General features: G+C 30.2%; 1 protein-coding gene across 2 annotated transcripts; it reads right to left on the reverse strand.

The window, feature by feature from the left end:
* Positions 1-6,516: 6,516 nt before the first annotated feature.
* LOC139785486 (leukotriene A-4 hydrolase-like) lies at positions 6,517-10,525 on the reverse strand. 2 transcript variants are annotated; one of them, XM_071724641.1, is made up of 11 exons: positions 10,373-10,525; positions 9,806-9,918; positions 9,586-9,734; positions 9,388-9,499; positions 9,252-9,320; positions 8,682-8,967; positions 8,161-8,531; positions 7,755-8,021; positions 7,355-7,665; positions 6,859-7,130; positions 6,517-6,699 (listed from the first exon to the last, which is right to left on the reverse strand). In XM_071724641.1, the coding sequence occupies exons 1-10, from the start codon at positions 10,419-10,421 to the stop codon at positions 6,899-6,901; spliced, it is 1,959 nt and encodes a 652-aa protein (XP_071580742.1). In that variant the 5' UTR covers positions 10,422-10,525; the 3' UTR covers positions 6,517-6,699; positions 6,859-6,898. The 2 variants fall into 2 exon arrangements, with proteins under 2 accessions (XP_071580742.1, XP_071580741.1); XM_071724640.1 differs by having other exon boundaries at positions 6,517-6,702.
* Positions 10,526-22,734: the final 12,209 nt, after the last annotated feature.

Here is a 22,734-nt window from a genome sequence, read left to right on the forward strand (position 1 = left end):
CATTCTTACCTCGATGCGGCTGTGAAAGATTGTTCAATACGAGAACGTAAGGAGAACGGTCTGACTGTCCTGAGAAATCTCCGAGAACTGACGAGGCAATAGGTATCATAACAAATACATAGTGTCGATACATGTAAACAATGTATCTAACTAGATGGCTAAGGTGAGAGTATAAGGGGATACCCAGTGAGAAATACCTCATCAAAACGATATCAAATTGACGTCAAATAGATGAAAATTTCATCTATTTGACGTCAATTTGATATCGTTTTGATGAGGTATTTCTCACTGGGTATATGACAGTGTTGACTTTTCTAGAAGTTTTCGTTCTGATAAAAGTACTACGTGGTAATTGTTTCTTAATAAGCAGATGAGAGAGAGATTTTTATCATGTTGAAATATAGGATGTTTAATTTTGCAAATATAAAAGTTTACAAAATATGAAAACAATGAAAACACCGAAGATAATTATATTTGTAATAAAATGTTTAAAGTAATCTGGAAGTATAATGTGAAAACATCAAGAATCCTCAAAGTAATGAATATTATTCACGTATCTTACAACTGTATATATCGTGAATATTCTGTAAAATAAGAAATAGATTCACAATTTGCAATTCCTCGATATAAGAGCGATTATACACGGGATTTACCTCTGTTTTGAAACCAATTAATTAAGAATTAATTGTTTCAGTTATATTTAAATTTACTGTATGGAAACTTACGACGTCTCTTGTGTGATTAATATGGATAATGAAATCGGAAGACCGGTAAATTTACGACTCTCGACGTTTATCAATGGCTCGACATCATAATGTTTCGGTAAAACATAACTCTTTGTCATACGGTCATCGACTTCAGTACGTAATTTGTGTTAATTTTTATCAAAAAAGAGCCACCTTAGCGGAATCAAATATTGGATTGTCAATTAATAGCAGTTTTAAAAATGTCATGCCAATTTTTGTTTCAGGTGTCCATAGAAGCGCATATTTTTTAGAAAAATAGGTAATTCCATGAAACGCAGAACTCTCCGTCAGTTTTAATATATAAAATGGTAAATATATACAATTACAGTACAACCGGAAGAAACATAAAAATGTAGAGTAAAGTATATGTCAGAATACTTCCTGTCGCGATTTTATTTTTTTCAAAAGTAATCGAAAAGTAACAATGTTTTTGATATATCGTAATATGTATTTTGGAGCACTTATTTCTGAAAATGACGTCGTAAATTCATCTTAAGAAGTCTTATAAACATGTATGTCTAAAAGATGTTTTTACTACTTTTTTAGTCATGCGTGCTGTCTAGGAAGTAACATATAAAGTTAATACTTTCTAGTCAATTTTTCATATCATGTTTTTATTATATTTTATAGTCGCATTAAAAATAAGACTGCGATTGCACATTATTAATCTATTTATATTAATCTATTCTTATTATTTTAAAACTGTTTAAATACACTCATGAAAATTCCTTATTATAAATGTTTACCTTATTATAATAAATATGTTAAGCAGACTAGTATTTATAATAAATATAGATATACGCATATAATAATTATAAATGTTTACACATTAAACCTAACACTGATTAAATATTACATTGATCCTTTGAATTAATTAACATTAAACATTAACATTAAACATTATATTAGTGCGATATATTATATATGTCTAAATTATTAATAAAGATTTATAAATTAATATTCCAAAAGTGATTCGCATTACTGTGTCGCATTATTTCAGATGAGCGTAATTCTATTTTGCATTTTAAAAGCATAACTTCTCCAAAAATTATTAGACCTGGTATGTGATTATCTCTCGTGCAAGTCGTGCATTTCTGTAACTAAAATTAAATTGTTGGATTAATTAAAAACATACACATACATATCCAGTATTAATAAATAATAATTCGTATTCGTCATCAAGCTATAAGAATTTTACACAACATAGTCTCTTATAATTATCGGTAATAATTACCTTAATGTATAATCTATCATCAATGGGTGAGTAAAAAGATCAATCGGCCAGGTTGTTAAATAACTTTCCAAAAATTTATTTATTTAAAACAGGATTATTTTTATACTTATTATCCATAGTTAATATGTTAATTTTATGTTATGGAAAACCGGCGAGATATGTTTAAAGTCTCATTATTAGCATAATTAAGACATAAGCGTGCGTATTATAGCATATGCCATATATCAATAAATTAAACAAATTTAATAATAACTATTTCATAATATACATATATATTTTAATTGAGTTTCTATAATTTACCTTATCCAATGAGTACTTGGAGTATACTTGATTAATAATATCTGTTAATGCTACAGTCACACTAATTTCTCTGTAGAAACAAAAAAGCAGATTTATGAAAAGCATATGTAACGAATTTTAATGAGTGCAAATAATATCTTTATAAAAAAATATTTGTACCTAGGTTTTACTTTATCAAAATTTACTAATATATAATCAAGTGTCGTATCATTCTTCGCATTTCTCGCAACGATAGAATGAAAAATGTAAATTCGGTCATTTTTTTAATTTTTTTATCATAATGTTTTGACGCTATTAACTTTAAATATTTACGGATAATAGAGAAATCCTCTGAGCAAGCCAGGTATTTTAAAAGTGTATAATCTGATTTCTCTATATATATTTGAAACACTTCATCCCAAGTAGTATTCTCTGCTGTTATTAAACCAGTACAATATGTCCATTCCTTCCACCAAGGCAAAAGGCTATAATATTAAAATATATATATTTATATAAATTAGTTACGAAAATTGTGCTCGTACTCATGCATCTTTATCAGATAATTTATTAAGCATTGCATAAATATAAATTGCACAAATAGGAATGCTTCGTCTATTATTAAAAATTGAAAAATAGAAAGAAATACCTTCTTCTTTTCTTATACACCAAATATATTTGTAATTTAAAATTGGCCTGTTTCCTGCACTCAGAAGAACCGAAAGCACATGTCCATCTTGCGACCTCTTGCTTTAAACTACTGTTAAAATGGATTGGATCACTTTTTTCTTCATATCTTATTTCCTGATGAAGTTTATTCAATACTGTTATCATAATGATCTACGAATCGTTAAGAAACATAAAGAGATTACATTGGTTTTTTGTAATATTGATAAAGAGAAGCATGATGTAGGTATATGTATAAATATATACGTATTAATAACCAATTTTCTTATATTTATGAATCAAGCATAGTTAGAATTTCTTTAGAAATCATTGTATATATTTTATTAAAATTAATCTATTCTTATTATTTTATAACTTAAAAAAAATACTCATGAATATTTTTTGTTACAAACATTTATGTGAAAAAATACATGTTAAGATTAGTATTTATAATAAATATAAATATGTACAAATAGTAAATATAAATGTAAACATTAAACATAACTTTAAGATTAAATATTAAACATTATATTAAACGGTATATTATAATTTTTCAAACTATTAACAAAGATTTATGAATAAAAATTCCGAAAGTGATTCACGTGTCGCATTATTTCAGATGAGCCTAATTCTATTTTGCGTTTAAAATATGACATTTTCCCATAAATTTATTAAATCTGATGTCACCACTAATGCATTCCATTATCTAAAATAAAATTGTTCGGTTAATTAAAAGCATGTATTTAGCATTAATAAATAATAATTCGTCATCAAATTATAAGAATGTCACACAATATTGCCTCTTATAATAATTATAATCATAATTATAAATAATTATTATGGTTATAAATAAAATACAGTAATACACACGCGCACGTGCACGCGTGCTCACATATATTGTTACTTAAAACGCAGCGCAGAGTTTTGCAATTTTTATCTCATAAAAACACATAATGTGATAGTATAATTGTGTTAATAGTTTAATAACATTTTATTATGACATTGTTTACATATAAATTTTATTTTCAACATTTATGTTGTGTTATAATATTGCATTTTTTAAAATCAGACATAGAAAAGAACGAACAATTGCAGAATTTACTTGCAAAGAAATAGTTGCAGAGAATAATAATAATTGAAGTATTTGCAATAAAATTGCTTATAACGTCTATATATGTCTATACGTCTATAGCATTCTAATGTTGATCATGTTAATCATCATAGATCATTTCCACGAATTTTATGTATCAAGTAATAGAATTTTTTATTATTGTAGGTCAAGATTTTTTGTATATATTTTATTTATATTATATTATGACATCACAACTTGCATTTGCTTTTTGATTGCTATATTTCAATAATTCTTGAGTAGGAGAGAACGTGCTTTCCTATTATATATTACTTCTTTGTCCATAGTAAAGTTTCTAAATTTTTATAATGCAACGCATTTATATTTATTACCTCGATGTGGGTTTGGTAGAGTGTTTAATACGATGATATAAAGAGAACGATCTGACCGTCCTGGGAAATCTCCGAGAACTGACAAAGGTATATGTATTATAATAAGTACTTATGTTAGTGTCAACACACGTGTAAATAAAATACCTGACAAGACAGTTAGAAGTTAGAACGATATAAATCTGCCGAGATATCAAAATGTAACGCCAATATTTCTTATTGTTCACATACATGTGTGTATTTATAACTCGCACACGTATAGTATACTTATTCCGCTTTGTGTCGAGTCACGCATCGTTTAGACGAACTATTTCAAATGCGATCGCAAGATTTCGTGGATTTCTCGGAATTTCAGGCGTCGCTAATCGACGATCCATCGGCTATGATCTTTCTCCGAACCGATGTGGCTATCACTTCTAATCTTACTGTCGCGTTGCCTCTAACATTCTGACTACTAATAGACGTTGCCCGCAAGTTGTACAGAGAAATAAAGAAAGAGTCTTACGAGAAATCGTCTGACGACTTCAATTCGCCTGCCCTCCAAGCGAGCCTTAATTGATTGCATTATTGTCAACTTGAGGCATGTGCTTTCTTTGCGTCGCCCAGGGAAGAAAATAACCGATATTTACGCACAAAGAGCGAACAAAGCAGACAATAGGAAATAAAAATAAGAAATAGTAAAAATAAGAACAAGGATAGGTATATATAACATTGTTGAGATTTCTGTAAGTTTCGATAAAGGTTGTGTAATAATTTTTTATTAATTAGAGAAAGAGAGAGAGAAATATTTTTATCATCTTGAAATATACAATGTTTAAATACTTTAACTTTGCAAATATAGAAATTTCAAAAATTTCAAACAATGAAAACGCCGAAAACAATTATATTTGTAAAAATATTAAAATAATTTGGAGGTAGTCACAATTGTAAGAATCTTGAAGGTATTAAAATACTATTGACTTGTAACTTATAACTGCATATATGATGAGTATTCTGTAAAATAAGAGATAGGTATACTATTTACAATTCCTCAATATATGAGCGATAACTCTGGATATATCTCTGTTTAGGGACTAATTAATCAATGTTTCAGTTATATTCAAATTTACTGAGTAAAAATTTATGGCGTTTGTTATGTGATTGTTAATGTGGATAATGATATTGTATGTGCTGTTTAAAATTTACGTTTGTCTCGACGTTTATCAACAGGTTGGCATCATGTATATCGGTATCACATATCAGGTCGCCAAATGGAAATCGGCTTATGTGTGACTTAAAATTTTTAATATGTAACACCATTTATTTGTAAACAAAAACAATGTAAGCATTAGAAAATATTTTTTACAACATTATAGTGTGATTCGTCGAAATTTATAACAGCGATTTTCTTATGCAGTATTGCGTTTTAATTAGTAATTGTTTTTAATCTTTCTTTTTTTTGTAGTTATATTTATACATAGGTATACTGTATGTCTTAATTTCTTTGACTTTTTTTGTAATTATAATTATGTGTATAATATCTTAATTTTTTTCGGTTTTGTAACTCTACACTGAGAATGGTTTAGTAACAAACCGAAACGTCTGTAGATTATTTTATCACAAATACAAATTTTACAATGCTAACACCTCGTTGCGACTCAATGCTCATTATCATTAATTAATTTGTTATTCTTTTGAGCATTAGATATTTAATAATTTATTCAATTTTAGCGCACAAATTCGCTGGAATGCGAATAATTTTGCAATTTATTAGCAATTCAAATCTAGCAAACGACAATCGTTAATAGGATCATCAGCGATGGATATCAGAATCCATAAGCGATAACGTCATAGATATCGCGAAATTGATAGACAATGAAAATTGATCCTGTATTACAAATTAAAAACTAAAAATATTTAACATTAGTAATATACATTATAAATTTCTCTCAAATTCAAAATATGAAGTAATAATTCTTTTACCCTATTTAATAATTTTTTAAATCAAATAGACAAGTGAAAGTTATGATAACGCAATAAATCAAGGAAATAACAATGAGAATTTATTTACATAAATCCAAGATTCAAACTTCTTATCAAGAGTTAATTTCAATAATAAGCATAGTCCATTTTGTAAGGAGAGTGAAATTTAGACACTTATGCAGATATATTTATATTACATACAAAAAATTACATTACTACAATTAATTACATGCATGATATTCTGTATACAAAAAATTTTTTTTATTTTCACAAATTTATACGATTTTGGATGATTTAACGGGAATTATCATCGTGCTTCACAGCGAACCGAACTACCTCCTATCATTGGCTCTGCAACTGCTGACATTTTAAATTTCAACGATGTTATCTTATATAAAATGCGTGCTAAGGAATTAGTTTCCACTATATTTGTTTCATAAAGAATTTAATATTTCTCAAGCGTTTCTTTCCATATAATAAATAAATTATTTTATATTACAGTTACTGATGACTCACCTTGTAAAGAAGAAAATTAAGTTAATTATTAACCAGATAATTATCCATTTAAATGTAAAATAATGGCCAATTCCTTCTGGGTTTCACACAACATCTTCTTTTTATTTTTCATATATGTTTTGATCGCTACTGGACGCATTTCAATCCACTCGTACAAATGTTGAAATATACGACATGCATAATCTGGCGAACAATTTTGACTGGCAAAGTACAAAGCTGATCCCACTTTTCCAACCCATCGAACTTTAATGCACAATAGCAGCCAAAGACATCTGCGATATATGCGTTTTACGTTAAGTAATAGTTTGTTAATCTGAATTAAAGATGTGCGTCGTTTACAAAAATTTAATACTGTAAGTGATTATTTGACTAGTGATTAATTACTTATTCTGAGCATTAAAAGCACTGTTAACATTGCTTTTAATACTGAAAATAAGTAATTAATCACTAGCCAAATAATCATTTACAGTATTGAATTTCTGTAAAAGATATTTACCGTAATTTAGCATTTTGGCAATCAAAATCGTAACGATATGAAATTAATCTCAGTTTGTGTATGGTCAAACTTTCATAAGACAAATGTAGGTTGCTTAAAAATATTATTTTCTCAGCGTCACAAGGGTGCCTTTTATCTATTAACATAGGAGGTATTCTATCGGTTTTACAATTCCATTTAATCCATCCTTCCGCTAAGTCGACACATTTTTTTTCCCATTTAGTCTTTCCCGATGCGGATGGGAACAGTGGGACCATAAGTGGAGAAACAATATCGTAGAGCCACTTGTCCAATGTAAGATCATATAATATCTGAAAACAACAGTAAAGTGATTATTTTTAAAAGCTAAAAATATGAATATTAGTGAAAGTGTAGTTTGTACGTATAAAAGACATATTACCTTCTTTTCTTTCTTGTCAGAAAAATATAGATACAAGTACTTTATCCAATCTTGAGTGTTTGTACTTTTAAATGCAAATTTGAGAAAATAAGATTTAAGAAATGGTTCGAATACCAAAGATTTTTCTAAATCTAACATGTACTCTAGATGAGTTAAGAGCACGCATCCCCATTCATAAGGCACGTATTCAGTAGCTTCATAGGGCAACAAATTCGTCAAATTGGGTTTTAAGCACTTTAGCGAGCCAGATTCCTCTAATTCTTTAATCTATAATACAATTTTAGAAGCTAATACAATAAAAATGCAAGAATGTGTGTTTGTTGTGTGTATAATATAAAATCTTGTTCTTTAGTAACATTATTTATTACTTTATTTCTTTGATCTAATCAATGTTTATATACCATACCATATTTTGCAGGTTATCTAGTCCCTCGCATTGGAGAAAATTCTTTATGTCATGTTCAATCTGTTCAATCTGTTCAATCTGTTCTTTTGTTAATAGACCTGCCTTGTGACGCTCAGAAAATAATATCTCTGTTAATAGTTTGCTTTCAATTTTTCTACTTATAAAAATGTTGAAACTCTTATTTAACCACAAATTCTCATAATTGCAACATGTAACTAAATTTCCTGCCCAGCTCTGTGAGATGTTGCGAGCAAATAAACCGACACAAGTAATATCTCCATAAAGTAGAGTCGGTGGAATAAATGTCACGCATGGACATTCTATTTCGAAATGGGCGATACTTCGTGGGAGCACACATATATCGTATCTATCTATAGAGACATCGTTTTACATGTAATAGCAAAAAATAATAACAATATGCAAAAAGAGAGAAATTATAATGCGCAATAATAAAATTCATTAATTGCATGTAGAAATTTAAATAAACCAAGGTCAACAAGTTTAGTTATAATATATTTTACCCCAAAAATAAGATCCACACACACTTTCGGCAATCTCCAACATTCTTTCAATCTTACTAAAATTTGTCTCAAACGTATCGATACTTTCGCGAATAAATTTGCTCTCGGCGAATATATTTGATTTTGTATTAAGTTTTCTTTTCTCTAGTGAGCCCACAGCAATAATCACCGCATGTGATGGTACCGGATTCATTTGATGGAATTCATATACGTTTAGTTCCTCACTCTCGTATTCTTTATTCAAAATTGCGGACATTAGAACTTTATAATTTTTTGGTACCGAAATCTAAGAAATAAAATTTAATAGACAATGATTATGAATTAAATTGATATTTTATTTAAATTCAACTAAAAGTGTATAAAAAAATTTAATTTTTAAGGAAATAAGTTTTAATATTTAAAATTATTCAAGTGTTTTCTATACTTAATCACTTTTTGACGAATTATATTTTATTACAAATTTTTACCACTTTTATCAATAATGTCAATAATGTCAATCAATTGTATGTCGTTTCATATAAATGAATAAGTACGGAATGCATACAAATACTACTGTGATAAAATTCTTACCTTAGCGGTGTACGTAGATTTGACAGACGGTGTATCCTGGCAGGGAAACCATGCTCTAGCATATATTAGCTGAAAAATAGACATTTTTACATAATCTATGTTAATATAGAAAAACGTCTTTGTTTAGCCAGTTTACCTTGTTGTGAGACAGTAGAAAGTGATGTTTACCATCGGCAATTTGTGCAGGTGTTAACCAATGTAATGCAGGAGAGTTTTCAGTTGTTTTGTATTCAATCTGAATTTTACATCTAAAAGTATCGCATTATGGGTGTATTAAATCCTTAAATTAATAATCGTTAGTAATTATACTTTTCGAAAAATATTTTATACTTACTCAGGGTTAAAAGTGTAAATATCAACAGCTGGTAACTCTACGCAAAATAAACTTCCAAGGGCAGAACATTTTACAATGCGATGACGTAAAGGCTTTCCATCAAGCACGTTTGTGACATTTGATATAATAAGTTCGAGGTTATCTAAAATCTAATTATTCGATATTACATATTAATAACAGACAAAATTATTGTTTGACACGAAGGAAAACATTTACTTACTATTTCACTAGCCGAAGATTTTCTTTTTATCGTTAAAATCGCTTTTCCTTTGAGAACTTTGTTATCAAAATCCACAATCAATTCTAAATTGGTATTTTTTACACGTGCCAATTCTTATAATTAAAAAGATACAGAAATAAAAAAACATGAGTAATAAGTATAATGATATATAGATATAATAAATAAGTACATGACAAAAAGTAATAATAATAACACAGTTGAAATGAGAATCATTATGGTAATAGCCTGTACGATATTATTTGTAAAATACACACAATTTTCAGATTTTTATGCTAATTGTAAGGGCAATATATTTTATGTATTCAAGAAAATGCGTAGAATGCTATCTGTTAATTAAAACTGCAGTAAACGAATAATCTACTTTTAAAAATTATAAATTTCTAAAGAGCTAGTATTATATATAATATATGTGCAACAGTTTCGTCTTTCAAACATCTTAATAATTTCCGCAAATATTCCTTATTCTATTTCTTTAAGAAGAAAATAAATAAATAAACTTGAAGTTTGATATATTATGTTTATGTAGACAATTAAATAATTAAATACCTGGTTCCGCAAAAGAACGTGGATTTGTAGTAGATCTTGAAAAATCCATTTTAGGACAGATACGTGCGTTACAGCCTTTCCTTTTCAAATGACTTGCAATAATAGATCTTTATGTCTGAACTGGTCGCACAAAGGCACAGTATTACTCTTAACTCCTACCCGTTTTCCTTTGTTTGGCATATTCTGTTTACTATAATGTCCGACGTCAAAGCAGAGCCGTACGAAAAGAAAACTGCACCCGGGGTATAGCGCGAATTTTGCGCTCTCTTCCGCAGTTGAATAAAAGTTTAATTGGTAACAGACTTTGCCGCCGGTGCCCGGGGCCTTTTTCGTCCCTTCTCTTCGCACGTCCCTCTGTCAAAGTGGCTGTGCTTCCTCGCGCAAAAACATATCCGAATTAGGTAAATTCAATAAATCAAACTGTCATAGACTTGGTTTCTTTATTTTTTAATACTCAGATGCACTCTTGCTTTATTCTAAATAGATAGACAGTGAAAGAATTGATGATTAAGAAAGTATTTCTCCTGTCCGTGCGCTTAATGCGACGGGTATAATTAGTTCTTGTGTTAAATTTTCAATCTTCTGGATAATGGACCTCTACGTCAATACCACTGCGTCAAGTTCGTTTTCGTGAAGAGGGTTATAAGGCGACTAAAAACCATGTGTTTTTATCCTGCTCTAAAAATTATGCTTCACTAGATATGCGCACACATATAGCCGACACAAAATATTTAACGTAATTTTAAGTAATTGTCGAATATTCTATTCCATGGATCACAAGTTAATTATGTACTAATAAACGATTGATATGTTACAGTTCTCCGTTGCTCACATTCAATCCTGCAGTTATCCACATAAACACATAATCTGAAATTGATCGGAAAATTATATGTTGAGATATGTCGTAAAATTTAAACACATAAAATTTATTTTAATTGAAAACCATACATAGAAGTATTGGATGCGTGCAATATCCGCAAAAGAATTTATACTTTCCATAAAGATATTCCCGTTTACCATATAATTAACGCTACAGAATCAATTTTCATTGTCTATAACTTTCGCAACAGGTATGACATTATTACTTATGGATTCTGATGATTCTATTAATGATTATCGTTCGCTAGATTTGAATTGATAAAAAAAATTTGCGATGTAAAATTATTCGCTTTGCGGTGTATTCTATAATCAAATAAAATATGACAAATAATTTTTTCAAAAATAATTTTCTTCGCAACTATAAAATATTTCATACGTTGAGGCGAAAAGAAACATAAAAAATAAATCAATTAAAATCTTGACTTAAAGCAATGCTAAGGAGTAATATACTAATGTATATAAAGAAATATGTGGAAAGAATGAATACATTCAAAGAATTTTACATTAATTTGTATGTGGAAAACGTCATAATCAAAATTTTGTGCACATGTAAATAATTTGCATATCATTTATTTTACAATAGTACAATAACACTTCAATCAGATTTGTATTACAAGCGATTTCGCGCAGATTGATACATACAGCAAAGATTAAATACAATTTTTTCTAAATAATCATACATCTTATCAAATTACAATAGCAACTAGCTCATAATTCTTCAATCTGTGATAAGTGAACATTCTATCCTACAAAAAATAATATTAATTATATAAATATTATATCGCATAATTTGTTTCAGAAAATAGCATTTTTTTCCTGTACTCGTTGCTGTGTATATTACATGCGTTTAATAATTTTGTAAATTTTTTATTGCGGCGTTTCAAACTACTTCCAACTGTATTTCTTCCACTGTTGTTTCTCCATTTATTATATACATATATATAAGTTCACCTGCTCACCAGCGTAATTATCTCGCAGTGAATCTCTCTAATATTCTGTTTCAACTTAGAGTTTGAAACGCAGAAATAAAAAGAAACGGAGCCTAGAAAGTGTAATTTAAAAAAAAAGAGAATTCCGTTTAATGTGGTGTTTGAGTTTATCAAACATTTATATCGAATCACATTTATGCGATATTTGGAGTTCACAGCTGCGTTGTTTATTTAACATTCTAATAAACAGACTATGTTGTGAAACATGAGAAAAATGAGGTAGGGGAAGAGAAGAAGCGATACTGTGCTCTTATGGACAATAAAGGTAATCGTTAACAGATTCGTATAAGTCGAAGCTTTTGCTTGAGAAGATTATTGAAATATTTTTCAATGGCTTTGACATCTGCAGATACGCACTCTTATGCGAGACCAGGTATTATTTAACTAGCGACAATATAAATAATATTAGATATTTAAAATTTATATTATTAAAGTTTTTACTTGAAGAAAACAGTTATGTTTGATCGACGAAACTGTTACACGTATTTTCAGATTAGTAATTGAAAATGGCAATTCACAATTTTCAAAATTGAGTTATTAGGTATATCATGTCTATTATAAAATTGAAACATTTTATCTTCTTTAACTCATATTTAAGAAATATTTTTTCTGTTATATATTATGTCATATTTCTGTTATATTTTTCTGTTATATTTGTAAATTTTGTACAAAACTCTCAAAAAATTACTTTTATTATAAAAACGATATTACTGCTAATTAATAATTTTAATTACAACATGTTATGTCTTGTCTCGTACTTATGCCTATTATTTATTCACTCTTATTTATTATTTAAATATATTTATTTTCTATATATCTCTCTATTTTATCATTAGAATTCGCACGTGTAATCGATACTCGTTTAGAATTGAATGTAAATTTTGACGGAAGAGTTATTGAGGGAAAAGCGATTTTGACTATAGAAAGGGAACCTTCAAGTTACGAAATAGTGAGTAGACATTTTCATTTATATTGAGCGAGTTTAAGGTTTGGATTAATATGTAATATGACGCAATTAGATTCTAGATAGCTACAGATTAACTATATCAAGTGTCACAAATTTTACTACTGGAACTCCTTTAAAATATGAAATTGGATATTATGGCGCACATGGAAGTAAATTTGCTATTCAATTACTACAAAGTGTAGAAATTTATAGTAATCGGTAAATATAAAACAAAACTGTAAATTTCAAACAATACATATATTTAAAAAATATTCAATACACAGATATTAAAAATTATAGTTGAAAGTAATTGATGTACACATGATAGTATAATGCTTTCAGATGTACAATTCAAATTGAATATAAAACAAGTTCAAACTCCCCTTCATTATATTGGCTAACGCCTGAGCAAACTGCCGATGGTGAACATCCCTTTCTACTGTCTCACAACAAGGTAAACTGGCTATAAAACAAAGGCGTTTTTCTACATTAACATAGATTATATAAAAGTGTCTATTTTTTCAGCTAACATATGCTAGAGCATGGTTTCCCTGTCAGGATACACCGTCTGTCAAATCTACATACACTGCTATGGTAAGAATTTAAGCACAGGTAGTATTTGTATGTTCCGTACTTATTCATGAAAACACTGATATACCATTGATTGTTATTGATATTATTTAAAACAGTAATAAAAATTTGCGAAGAAATGAAATACGTTCAAACATAAATATTCATATTTTTATAAAATTTAATTTCTCATAAGCTGTTTTAATTAAATTAAAATAAAGTATCAATTTAATTTTTAATGATTATCTATTTTTGTATTTTATTTTTTAGATTTCAGTACCAAAAAACTTTACAGTTTTAATGTCCGCAATTTTGAAAAATGTATACGAGAGTGGGGAACTAAACATATATGAATTCCATCAAACAAATCTGGTACCATCTTATGCGGTGATTATTGCTGTGGGCTCACTAAAGAAAAAACCACTTGATGCACTTAATGCAAGAACATATACAATATTCGCCGAAAGCAAAATTATTAGACAAAGTTTCGATACGTTTCGTTCAGAAATTATTACGATAAAAAGAATGTTGAAGATTGCCGAAAGTGTGTGCGGACCTTATTTTTGGAGTAATCATCAACTGTAGATATTGGTTTATTTAAATTTATGCATATAATGAATTTTACCTTTATGTATTATCAATCCTCCCTTCTTTATTCATTGTTATTATTTCTTATTATTACATCTAAAATAATATTTCTAGAGAGATATGATATATGCGTGCTTCCACCAAGTATCGCCCACTTCGAAATAGAATGTCCATGCGTGACATTTATTTCGCCGACTCTACTTGGCGGAGATCAGTCTTGTATCAGTTCACTCGCTCGAAATATCTCACAGAGCTGGGCAGGAAATTTAGTTACATGTTCCAGTTATGAGCATCTGTGGCTGAATAAGAGTTTCAGCATTTTTATTAGCAGGAAAATTAAAAGCAAACTACCGATTCATGAAGATATGAAGTCTTTTCTCGACAGGGAAGGACTAGATGACCTAAACATTATGGTAAGGTGTTAACGTTAGTTTAATAAAAGAAATGGATTAATAAATAATGTTACCGGGTGACAATATTTTGCATTGTATTCCCAACAAACACACACACACACACACACACACACATTCTTCTTGCATTCTTACTTTATTATCTTCTGAATTGTATTATAGATTCAAAAATTCAATAATTCTGGCTCACTAAAATGCTTAATACCAAATTTGACGAATTTGTTGCCCCATGAAGCTACTGAATACGTGCCTTACGAGTGGGGATGCGTGCTCTTAAATCGTCTAGAGTATACGTTAGGAGGATCCTCAGTATTCGAACCGTTTTTTAAATCTTATTTTCACGAATTTGCACTGAAAAGTATAGACACTCGAGATTGGATAAACTATTTGTATCAATATTTTCCTAACAAGAAAGAGGTACCATCTCTTTTATACAAACTACAGTTTCACTAGTATTCATCTTTTAAACATTTAAATATAATAACTTTAATGTTGTTTTCAGATGTTACGTAATGTTATATGGTACGCATCTTTCTTTAAAGTCACTTCTCCATGCATTTTACCGAGAATGACTGCATGGGAAGCAAAGTTTTTCAAATTAGCGGAAGAATGGGTCACACGGGGTTATAGAGCTCGTACACCTAGTGGCTTAAATAGTGGAAGGTACCCTTGTGACGCTGAGAGAATAATATTATTGAACTACTTAAATTCTTTCTATACGGGTTTGACCGCACAGAAACTGAGATCAATTTCATATCGTTACGCTTTAGATATTCAAAATGCTGAAATACGGTAAATATGTGTGTACATCTTCATACAAATTAATACACAATTACTTAACGTAAAGCGCATATGTATTTTGCAGATTTCTTTGGCTGCTATTATGCATTAATGTTCGATGGGCTGAGAAAGTTGAATCAGCTTTGAACTTCGCCGTTGAATTTTGTTCGCCAAATTATGCATGTCGTATATTTCAATATTTGTACGAGTGGATTGAAATGCGTCCAGTAGCGATCAAAACGTATATGAAAAATAAAGAGAAGATGTTGTGTGAAACCCAGAAGGAATTGGCCATTATTTTACATTTAAATAGTAGTATAAAATAATGTAATAAAATTATTATATAGAAAGAAACGCTTGAAAAATATTGAACTGTTTATAGAACAAATATGGTGGAAACAAATTTCTATAGCACGCAATAGATATAAGATAACTTTGTTAAAATTTAAAATGTTGTTTGTTTTGTTTAAACAGTTGCAGAGCCAACAATTATAGGTAGTTCAGTTCGTTGTGACGCATGACGACAATTCCCGTTGGATCGTCAAAAAAACATAAATTAATAAAAATAAAAATATACTTCTTATACCTGTTATATACAGAAGACTGTGTAATTAATTATAGTTATGTAATTTATTGTACGTAACATAATTATCTCTGCATAAGCTTCCAAATTTTATTTTTTTTTACAATGAACTACGCGTATTACTGATATCAAATCTTGACAAAAAGATTGAATCTTGGATACAAGTAAAGAAATTTTTTATGCTACTTCCTTTGATTAATCGCGTTAACATAGCTCACACTTTATCTGCTTAATGAAAGAATCTTCTTTAATACTTCTACTAATAAAAATAATTATTGCCTTATTTTTAATTTAAGAGAAATTCATAACGTATACAGTTTATTTCAATATGTTTCGTTTTTTATTTATAATATTTATAATTGATTATTTGTAATATATAATATTTATATATTTTTATAATATATAATATTTATATATTTTTATAATATATAATATTTATATATTTTTATAATATATAATATTTATATTTTTATAATATGTATATAATATTTACATGTACATTTATATTATAATATATAATATTATACAAAGTATTTGAAAAGTGTGGGACCCCCCTATTATCTCAAAAAGAACGCACTTTCACGGAAAATGACTCGAACAAAAGTTGTAGGGGTCGTAAAGTACTATCACCACAAGATAGTACTTTACGACCCCTACAACTTTTGTTCGAGTCATTTTCCGTGAGACTGCGTTCTTTTTGAGATAATAGGGGGGTCCCACACTTTTCGAATACCCTGTATATATATTATATAATAATATAATATATAATTATAATTAATTATTTATGATATTTATAATATTTATAATTGCTAAGAGATCAATTTTTATTGCCTAACGCTTTCGCAACAGCTATGACGTTATCGTACAAATTCCAATAATCTCATTAATGATTAACGTTTGCAGGATTTTTTTTGCTAATAAAATGTTTGTAAGATTATAAATGTTTTGCGGCGAATTTGTGTTCTAAAATTAAATTAACTAATTAGCTCCAAAAATAACCTTTCTCACAACCGTAAAAATATATTTACTAAATTCAAAAATAAATCAAATCTATTCTAACCTAGGTGATAGTAGCTTTCATTTTTCTTAACAAAATTATTAAATTACAAAATTGTTACTTTATTCAATCCAAGTGATATCTACCTCGAAAAAACCTAAATAACAAGTGGTATCTATTTAAAAAAAAATATGTGAAATCTTTTAATACTGCGCCAATTACAAAGAGAGAATATATATATATATATATACCTTAACAAAATTATTATTATATCACAAAATTGCGTTACCAAACTCAATCCAAGTGATACGTACCAACCTAAGTGGTAGTAGCCTTATTTCTCCTTAACAAAATTATATCACAAAATTGCGTTACCTAACTCAACCTAAGTAATGTTATTTCAAAAAAATATATGAAATCTTTAAATTACGCCAACTACAAAAGAATATATATATTGCTTTGAAAAATAATTGTAGCGCAACTACTCTTAAAAAATAAAACAAAATTGTGTTACCTAACTCAACCCACGTGGTATGTATCTTTGTATTCCTGAGGGTCTTTCTATCAATCTAAGTGGTAGTAGTTTTAATTCTCCTTGATAAAATTATAATATTACAAAGAATCATTTTAATCACAAAGAATTAAAAAGGTAACATTATAAAATAAAAATATTTAATTAAAATAAAATAAATAAATTTTTCTTGTAAAAAACTTGGCGCTGCTTTTTTAAGGTCTATCCAGACAAATTTACATCGCGCATAAACATAAGCGTAAGAAATTGATTGGTTCATATATATGTGCAAAAGGAAATAAAGACCAATTCATCTCTTTATGCATATGCTTATGCACCTATGCAAGTTTGTCTGGATTGACCTTAAAAAGCAGCGCCAAGTTTTTTACAAGAAAAATTTATTTATTTTATTTTAATTAAATATTTTTATTTTATAATGTTACCTTTTTAATTCTTTGTGATTAAAATGATTCTTTGTAATATTATAATTTTATCAAGGAGAATTAAAACTACTACCACTTAGATTGATAGAAAGACCCTCAGGAATACAAAGATACATACCACGTGGGTTGAGTTAGGTAACACAATTTTGTTTTATTTTTTAAGAGTAGTTGCGCTACAATTATTTTTCAAAGCAATATATATATTCTTTTTGTAGTTGGCGTAATTTAAAGATTTCATATATTTTTTTGAAATAACATTACTTAGGTTGAGTTAGGTAACGCAATTTTGTGATATAATTTTGTTAAGGAGAAATAAGGCTACTACCACTTAGGTTGGTACGTATCACTTGGATTGAGTTTGGTAACGCAATTTTGTGATATAATAATAATTTTGTTAAGGTATATATATATATATATATTCTCTCTTTGTAATTGGCGCAGTATTAAAAAATTTCACATATTTTTTTTTAAATAGATACCACTTGTTATTTAGGTTTTTTCGAGGTAGATATCACTTGGATTGAATAAAGTAACAATTTTGTAATTTAATAATTTTGTTAAGAAAAATGAAAGCTACTATCACCTAGGTTAGAATAGATTTGATTTATTTTTGAATTTAAAATTAATGATACTACCACTTGGTTTTTTTTTCGATTAAATAGATACCACTTGTTATTTAGGTTTTTTCGAGGTAGATATCACTTGGATTGAATAAAGTAACAATTTGTAATTTAATAATTTTGTTAAGAAAAATTAAAGCTACTACCACCTAGGTTAGAATAGATTTTATTTATTTTGAATTTAAAATTAATGATACTACCACTTGGTTTTTTTTCGAGGTAACAACCACGCGTGTACTTGGCGCCCTTTTTTTACCTTTTTTGAAAAAGGTAATTTTGTACTGATATCATGCATTTTGTAGTGTTACGCATCCTCTTCTAATTAAATAGCGCGCGCGTCTATAATGTCTAGTCTTATAAAGAGTATGGCTGCGTTCGGGGAGCGCGCTATTAGCGCTATTTGCTTATTCTATCCTTGTTCTACACTTGATGAGCGATAAAGATAGAATGATGCAATAGCGCTAATAGCGCGCTCCCCGAACGCAGCCTTTATCTTACAAACAGTATGTACAGATTGTAAAGCTAAAGATGTTACAGGCTATTATTTCTAAAGAAACAAAAATTTCATAATTTGCTTAGTTTTAGAAATAATAGTTTGTAACATCTTTAGTTTTATACCCTGTATACAGGGTGTTCCTCAATGTTTGGTACTTTTTTATATTTAGATAGAGCGAGCCAAACTGAGTCGAAAAGTCATGTACCATTTTGCAATTTTCGCAATAGTTGATGAGTTATTAATGATTAAAAATCGCCGTATTGGCCCGGCCCAATTTAAATTTAAAATTAATTAACATATGATCAGTTTGTTTGTATATTATTTTATTACCAATTTTCCGTGGAATCGTTAATTATTTGCAGACATTTAATAGGAATAAAACTTACTAAGAGCTTTAATTTTTTCGGTCGCCTGACTTTAACTCGCTAATTTTAAAATTCCAAGCTCAGAGTAGCGTTACCATCGTCAAATCGAGTCCACGGAACGCAGAGCATACCTATAGCACGCTTATTTCGATTTGTGTCGAGTTACGCATCGTTAAGACGCGATCGTGAGATTTCGTGGATTCTCGGAATCTCAGGTGTCGCTAATTGACGACCCATCGGTTATGATCTTTCTCCGTATCCATGTGAAGATCACTTCTAATCTTACCATCCGTCGCCTCTAATACTCTGTGTTATGGATATCTAATAATTTCGTATGTGCTGTTGAATTTATATTTATCTCGACGTTTATTAACAGCTTGACATCATAATGTATCGGTATTACATACCTGTTCGTTAAATAGAAATCAATCGATTTATGCGTGATTTATTGATTACATTTTTATTAGAAAAAGAGCCACCTCGACGGAATTGAATATTAAATCGCCAAATATAATTATTAGCAGTACTAAAAATGTCATGCCAATTTTCATTTCAGGTGTCCGGGACATAAGTATCTTATGTTAGAAAACGATTCTATGAAACGCAGAACTCTCTGTCAGTTTTAACATATAAAAAGGGAGAAGATAAATATAAACGATTACGCAGTAACCGGAAGAAACGTAAAGATAAAGAGAAAATCTTGTTGACAAATATTGAGAAAAATCAATTTTAGTACAAATTATGTGCTTCAGTCACTGCATAAACTGTCTTGAGGTGCATATTTATTTCTTACAATTTGCAGCTTACATATCAAAATTGTGCGTCTAATTAAAAACGATGCTTTATGACAATTAGATATGCTTAACACGATATCCTGTGCTAATATCAGATATATATAGATGTATATAGATGTATATAGATGTATATAGATGTATATAGATGTATATAGATGTATACACTGAAAAAAAAAGTATTTAGATCCAAGAAAATATTTATTTGAACAGTACCAATGACATCCCAGTAAGCAAGAAACGTCAAGAAACATTTCAACTACATTGCATTAATGTTAAAACGTTGCTGTAATGTAGTTAAAATGTTTCTTGATGTTTCTTGCTTACTGGGATATTTACTTAATATAATCACATATTTATCTAGTATTAGATATTTTTACTTAATTTAAGTAAAGATATCTAATTCTAAATAAATATGTGATTATATTAAGTAAATATGTCATTGGTACTATTCAAATAAATATTTTCTTGGATCTAAATTTTTTTTTCAGTGTATAATTGCTGTTATCGATAGGGCAGTAGGAACTGAACGGGACACGGTTATTTGACAAACGTAAGCGATGCTCTTTATTCGTTAGCGACGACAGATACACGGTACTGAGCGGGAGGCGACCATTAATCGGACTGACGAGCGAACTAGATGAGCCATAGACTAAATCGGCTTGAGTGTAGATGTCATCACGATCTCGACCGCGTGTCGCCGTACATAGAAATAGCATTAAGATGTTAACACTTCCCCTCGAGACGGGGTCGATCCTTGGAAGATGACATCATCGTCCCGAGACCGAGCATTTCCACACATCGTCGATGTTTCGGCCTTGGTAGACCCTTAGTGAGGATGTCGGCTACCATGTCGTCTGTTGATACATGTTCTAGCTTCATTAGCCTGTTCTGCAACGCATCGCGCACGAAGTGGTGGCGAATGTCTATATGCTTGCTTCTGGAATGGAAGATTGGATTTTCGGCAAGTCGTTGGGCTCCCATGTTGTCGTTCAGGATCCTGGTGTCGGCCAGTTTCTCAAATCCCATCTCCGTCAGGAATCCTCGAAGATGTATAGTTTCCTTAACAGCCTCCGTGAGTCCCATGTACTCGGCTTCTGTTGAAGATAAGGCAACTGTCCTTTGTTTCTTGGAGTCCCAAGAAATTACTCCGTTCCCCAAGATGAATGCATATCCGGTGTACGAGCGTCTATCTATCGAGCAATTTGCCCAGTCTGCATCAACATATCCTTTTAGAGATTCCGTCCTCGACTCGAAAATCAGTCCCAAGTCATCCGAGCCTTTTAAGTAGCGCAGAACGCGTTTTGCCGCCGTCCAGTGAATATGTCCAAAACAGTTGTTAAACTGGCTTAAGGCGCTGACTGCGTGAGCAATGTCGGGTCTCGTAGCCACAGCTAAATACATCAGTGCGCCCACCAGTTCCCGATAGGGTAGCTTCCTCTCTTCGTCGTTTGGATCCAGCTCCGGTTTTGTCAGCTTCACGTTGATGTCTATGGGAGTGCTAACTGGCTTCGAATCAGCCATTCCGAATCGCTTTAATATATCTCTAATGTATCCCTTTTGGTGCATTCCGATCTTGTTTCCGTCTCGTGCGAACTCGATTCCCAGACAGTACTTAGGTTCACCGAGATCTTTTATTTCAAAAACTTCAGAGAGGTATTCCTTTAGCTTCGTTATCTTGGCTCCATTCCGGGAAATGATTAGGATGTCGTCCACGTATACGACGATTAATATCATGTCTTCCCCTTGTCCTATGTAGTATACGCAGGGATCTGCGTTGCTTGGAATTGCTCCGAGTTTCTTGAGTGTCTCGCCTAATTTCTGGTACCAGCTTCTTCCTGCTTGACGTAAGCCGTAGAGAGATTTCTTTAATAAACATACTTTATTTCCGATTTTTAATTCTTTCAGCATCTGTTCCGCTTTAATCCTTACTTCGCTGCCTGTCCTTTCCGTCTTGATGATAGTTTCCAAAGCCTCTTTGAGAAGATGTGGAATTTCCATGAATATTTCCTCTTCGATTACTCCGTTTAAGTATGCCGTTGTGACGTCGAGCTGCTTGATCGTCATCCCATAGTTTGCTGCGAGAGCAACTAACAGACGAATGGAACTCAAGCGGGCTACTGGTGCAAACGTCTGATTAAAGTGTATTCCGGGCTGTTGAGCGAAACCTCTTGCCACAATGCGAGCTTTCCTTCTCTCGATCGATCCGTCCGGTTTATATTTGTTTCGCAGGACTATGCGGCTTCCGATGATCCTTCGATTTTCAGGTCTTTCCACGAGTTGCCAGGTGTCGTTTTTTAGTATTGACTTTACTTCTTCGGCCATGGCAAGAAACCATTCCTCAGCGTCTGGACTAGACAGTGCTTGTTTTATAGGTATCTCGGCCATAAGGGC

Source organism: Temnothorax nylanderi, unplaced genomic scaffold (assembly GCF_030848795.1).
Source record: "Temnothorax nylanderi isolate EJ_2023f unplaced genomic scaffold, tnyl_v1.0 TNYL_tig0813_pilon, whole genome shotgun sequence".
In the NCBI taxonomy this organism is placed as follows: domain Eukaryota; kingdom Metazoa; phylum Arthropoda; class Insecta; order Hymenoptera; family Formicidae; genus Temnothorax; species Temnothorax nylanderi.